Source organism: Bidens hawaiensis, unplaced genomic scaffold (assembly GCF_021521415.1).
Source record: "Bidens hawaiensis isolate Kalapana, Puna unplaced genomic scaffold, B.hawaiensis_p1.1 tig00041292_1, whole genome shotgun sequence".
NCBI lineage: Eukaryota > Viridiplantae > Streptophyta > Magnoliopsida > Asterales > Asteraceae > Bidens > Bidens hawaiensis.
The window spans coordinates 159,415-165,084 of NW_027497319.1; the positions used below are offsets into that span (position 1 = coordinate 159,415).

Consider the following 5,670-nt stretch of genomic DNA (forward strand, 5'->3'; position numbering starts at 1 on the left):
TTAAGCGTCTATAATGAGATATTGAGAAACTTGGTAGCTTCTGTATAAAATTACCCATATATATATTAACTGACTTACATTATTTTTATCAACTTCTGTTATAATTTTATCAACTTCTGATATAATTTCTTTGATATCACCTGCTTCGTATCCTTCCAATGCAGCTTTTAGATCCTCTTTTGAAATCCATCTATCAATGAAGTCAACTAAGTTCCCCATTATATATAAAAAAAATTATAAATATAAATGTTTGTACCCTTTCGAATCTTTATCAAAATGCATAAAAGCTCTAAAAAGATAGTCTTCTTTATATTGACTAAAGTTCCTCATTGCTGTAACAAACTCATTGTAGTCTATATATCCATTTCCATCTGTATCAGCCTGCATATATATTTCTCACTATTACATTTATATGATTATTTTTTTCAAATTATATATAGAAATCTTACTGCTTCAACAATCAGTTTAGCATCTTCTGGTCCAAGATTTGATCCAATTCTAACCAATGATTCCTGCAATCTTTCGCGGGATATAACTTGCTCTTCATTTGTGTCAATATTCCTAAACATTGCTCGTAATCCTTCGATTTCTTCCCCAGGGGTCATATCTGCCAGTATCTATATATGATAGTAGTAATCACGTTAAAATCTCACGTGTTCTAATATAATCTATAGTCACTTAACTTTAATTAGGTGTTCCAATCTTGTGTGTGTGTACAGATTAAATAAGTGGAGCGAATGAAAATATATGAAATCTAGACTATTATTTTTAGTTAACTTGAAATATTGAAGAAAAAACTATTCTTTATATAACAACAAAGTTTCATGACTGTTAAGTTTAAGTCAAATGAAGAAAAAAAAAATAATTACTAAATAGTAACCATATATCTTTCATTGTCTGCACTTAACTTTAAAGAAGTTAATATTTGTAAAAAGAGTATATAAGGTTGGAACAGCTAAAAAAAAAAAAAAACTGAGTGACATTAATGAGTCATTTGAGAAACTTGATTCCCAAAAGATACCTTGAGTGCGAGTTTCTTGAATATGTTCATAGCTCGGAAGTATTTCATCTTCTTAAGAATCATATCGTCTATTGTGTTTTCTGTTGCTACTCCATTGTCCTTCAGCCATTGATGATCTAGATAAAAAATAACGAAACCAAATTATAATCAGCTGACCGCGTATGGTATGGATGTGCTTCTATTCTTTGAAGTTTGCAAGACACTTGAGATGGTATATATAGCGTATGGTATGTTACATTTTAAAAATGATTATAATTATACAATGTTAAATAATAGATAACATTTGGATGTGTTAAAATCGTGGTAATGAAATTTTTGTTACCGAAAAAAATATAAAAACCGATGTTTGAAACATACTAAGAACAGCGGCAGCAGTGGGTCGATTCTTGGGATTACGTGAGAGCATGGCTTTCACCAAACTCTTGGCATTCTCTGTTATATGCGGCCATGGATAACTCTCCATATCGGGGTTTGTGTCCGTCACCGCCTTAAATATCGCCTTCTCACTCTCTACAGTTTGTTTGCCAAGCCAGAATTAGATTTTAACAAGTTAATGCAAAGTCAGGTGATTTGTACATCACAATATCTGTTTCTTCTACTATTTTACCCCTGGTATGTCTCTAAGGAGTAAACTTATCAATAAGTGGCTGTGGTGTACAAAGTAATTGCCACAATAACTATGGTGATCGTTACATCGAAATACTTGTTACATACGTCAACAATTTTTTTTAAATAATTTTACCCGATGGGACAATATCATAAGATAACTCTTTGTTCGTGAGAGAACTCGAGAAGTTCATACTACATATATTCAGTATATCATAATACACATGATATAATTACTAACTATATGTAGTATGATATACTGCATATATGAAGTATATATACTGCACTATGTATATTGATACATAGAGTATATGTACTTATGTTGTATGAACACGAAAAAGAGTTCTCTCATGATCCATCCTCTAATACAATGGTACTCATTTCTAAAGGTAAAAAAGTTCATCAAAAAAAGATTGCGATGTAAGAAGAAATTACTGTGGTGTACAAACATGATACGAAACACCACACTAAATAATATGATCACTACATACATCAAAATTCTTCTTTCACATGTCAGCCATTTTTCTTAGACAATTTTTCCTTTGGTACAATGTTACTCATTTCTAAAGGTAAATTTGTCAAAAACTGGTTGTGATGTGTGGAGTAATTATCTGTGGTGTACAATACAAACTCTCAAAACAACATGATGTTGAAACTTGATCTTACCACCATAAAAGGGCGGCACTCCGGTAAGTAACATGTACAAAATAACTCCTGCGCTCCATATATCGACTTCTTTTCCATATGGTTTACGCATTAAAACCTCTGGAGCAACATAGAAAGCAGTTCCAACCTTTTCTTGGCTTGGTTTTGCTGGAAAATTAAGGTTTTATGTTACCAAACCATACCCTAACAGACTAAGAACAAAACCAAGCTAAGCCAAAACATGCAAGACAATTCCAAATTGGTTTCTAGATTATGCTAAAACATACAACCGAATATCTATCAATCAACATGGGAATGGACAAATACTCAAAATAAACAGAACGGAGAAAAAAAGCCACATACCTTCATCAATATATGCAGATAACCCGAAATCGATTGCTTTCAACATGGTATAATCAACCAAACATGGACATACAGCTTTTTTTGCCAACAAAAAGTTCTCAGGCTTCAAGTCTCTATGCATAACACCCATGAAATGAAGACAATTAACCACTTTCATTATAGAACAAAGAATCTGTGCAGCAACTTTTTCACTGTATCTACCCTTCGATTTCATTTTGTCATAAAGCGCCCCTGCTTCACAATACTCCATCACTAAATGCACACATTTACGATCCTCGTAAGCACCTTTCAGCTGCACACAATTTTCCTGATCTTTTAAATGTTCCATAATTCTAACCTCTCTCTTCAAATCTTCTTTCTGACTTTCTGTAACAAGTATCCTTTTAAGTATTTGCTTGCATGCATATTTCTTTCCAGTTGACTTCTCTTTGCAGATGTATATGGCTGCAAATTTGCCACTGCCTATTGCCTTACCTAACGTGAAGTCTTCGGTAACATACTTGTATTGTTGGCCAAGAATTGAACCTGTAGGCGGTATCCGGAAAAGATTTTCTAAGGGGTGCTCTGGTGGCGCTGGCTCTGCCGCCACCGCCACCGGGGGTGGGTGTTTTTTGCCTGTGCTTAGAGTTGTGCCCATTTGGGGAGCTGATATTGTGAATATCTTTTTGTGCAAAGACTTATAGACAGGCATGAAATGAAAGAAACTTGTTTAGAAAGTAGAACATATAATGGAAACAAAGGAAAGAATACTTTTGTTTAGTATTAATTGGCAAGGAAGGAATGCTTTCAAAACCAATGCTCCTGTTAAAAGGTACAAGAATCTTGCTTTACATAAAATAAATAAATAAATAAACATGAACAAAATTGAAACCCGTTTCAAATTCCAAACTACTAATCTGACAATCCTCATAACTTAAAAATGAATACAAATTGCAAGGGGAAACATCATCACTCTGCCACTACAATTAACCATAGATGATGATGCTGAACGGGGGGGGGGGCATCATTGTGCATTGCAAAAAAATCATCAGGCATAGGGATGACTGAATTTGCATCTTTCGAAAAGCTGTTGCCATCTTACGCAGATGATGTATTGTTTCTTATTATATATCCAAACAGGTGTGTTTTGCCACACGAATCTCCAAAATTTCATCTTCAAGTTTCCTCTTGTTCCTGCAGTGCAGCCACGAAAACAAACAAACAAATGGTGACTCACTTGGTTAAAAGTAATGTAAATTAAAACAACTACTACAAATAAATAACTAAATTTACAATTTGCATACCCTGCTTTGACCCGTATCGAGTGTCGGTTTGGCTTTAGTTTTTCGATTTTATGTTTCGTTTCGGTGTGGTTTCTGTTTTTAGGTTTTTGGGTTTGATTTTTTATTTTAGGTTTTGTTTCGGTTTTTTTTTCTGTTTTCTTTGGTTTTTTGCTTCGTTCAGGTTCGATTTTTTTGATTGTTGGTTTCGTTTCATTTCAGTTCGGTTTGAATTCGATTTTGTATTTCGTTTCCGTTTCAGTTTTCTATGGTTTTTAGGTCCGCTTTAACCGGTTTCGTTTCGTCCAGTTGAGTTTTAGTTTTGAGTTTTTTAGTTAGTTTTGGGTTTGCTTTCAGTTTGTTAAAATATTTTTTTTCGTTTCAGTTTATGAGAAATGATAAAGCTAGGTAGAATGCAATGAACTTCAGGAAGAAATGAGTTCAAGGAAGCAAATTGTTGGCAGATGTCGGCCTTCAAATATGTTGATTATGATTAGAGAACCCGAAATATATAATTTTACAGTTGAATGGGTTGATTCACACCGGCAATAAAAGAAACAAAAATAAAAGGCTTAAACAAAAACAGGTCAAAACGGATTGAATGTCAACAACTCATATAATTAAGTGGTCTTTGAGGGGAAAAAAGTAACTAATTACCTTTCGAGCCCATTCTCATCGCCATCTGTAGTGAAGTTAGTGTAAAAAGCATCGCACATGCACCATCCAAATCAGTCGACTAATGCTTGTAACTGTTGTTTCGTTGCTTTTATTACTATAACTATTCACCTTTTTCTTGTGTTGCTGATAAAGGGTTTGCATATGTCAACAGCCCCGTTCCACATTCATATTTGAGTTGAATATTAAGAAACTAGATTTTATTCACCGGGGGCTATTTTACATTATTCGTTTTTAATATTTATGTATGTATATTTGAATTTTAATTTTATTTATTGTAAGAAAGTTAATAATTTTGGTGACCCATGACCCGCTTATGTTTTTTACTATAAAATTGCTTATTAATTTATAATAATATCTTTTTCTTTTTAAATTGAATATTAAATTTTAGTATATTCCTATTTTGTAGGATTTTCATATCAAATAATTGGTAAGATTAATTTTTAATTTAATGAGATGTTATAATCCGTTTAAGAGCTATTTGGTTTTGGTAAGACACCATACCCATGAATTTGGGTTAAATCAATGAGAGGCCTCCATTTAAAAATCAAGAAATCTGATGGCTTCCATAAAGGGGAGGAGCCACCACATCGCGACACATAGGATTTTTGGGTTTTCGTTTATATATATTATAGATATAATAATGATCTTTACACTAACAAGGATTATTAGAAATATTTTTTGGTATAATTCTCCAACTCTAGAAAGGTGGACTTATATATGCAAATGGTGTGGGCATTTTCAAGATCCTGCATAAAAGTGATAAATAATCATCATTAGGTCATGATCATAGAGCACCATGAGTACATACTTCTCTTGAGATGCAGCTACATCCTATCACTACATATACAAACATTTCTAATTTACCAATTTGTATATTTTTGTAATTGCATATTATATATTCAAGTTTGATCTCATAGAGGCAAAAAAAACTATCATTTGAACATCTTTCAAAAGCTATAGGTATATAAAACAAAATAAAAAAAAGTTTTCATTTCAAACTTAAGAGTTTAACCTGTTAGTTACAAATTGAGGGAAATCATTCAAAATGAGCATGACTATCTAAACACCTCAACCGCAACAAGCATATGCAAGGAGCCG

At 32.9% G+C, this 5,670-nt stretch overlaps 1 protein-coding gene across 1 annotated transcript; it reads right to left on the reverse strand.

Annotated features, from left to right (window-relative positions):
• LOC143592844 (calcium-dependent protein kinase 2-like) lies at positions 1–3,272 on the reverse strand. Its single transcript, XM_077072657.1, has 7 exons — positions 2,636–3,272; positions 2,294–2,440; positions 1,379–1,531; positions 1,022–1,137; positions 450–617; positions 257–381; positions 1–190 (listed from the first exon to the last, which is right to left on the reverse strand). The coding sequence occupies exons 1-7, from the start codon at positions 3,270–3,272 to the stop codon at positions 1–3; spliced, it is 1,536 nt and encodes a 511-aa protein (XP_076928772.1).
• Positions 3,273–5,670: the final 2,398 nt, after the last annotated feature.

Bases quoted from the DNA above. Each gene is read 5' to 3' on its own strand.
- LOC143592844 (XM_077072657.1), bottom strand. From the start codon at position 3,272: ATGGGCACAACTCTAAGCACAGGCAAAAAACACCCACCCCCGGTGGCG. The intron at 1,532-2,293 runs GTAAGATCAAGT...AACAAACTGTAG, and splicing joins AGTGCCGCCCTTTTATGGTG to AGAGTGAGAAGGCGATATTT. The intron at 382-449 runs GTAAGATTTCTA...ATATATATGCAG, and splicing joins CTAAACTGATTGTTGAAGCA to GCTGATACAGATGGAAATGG.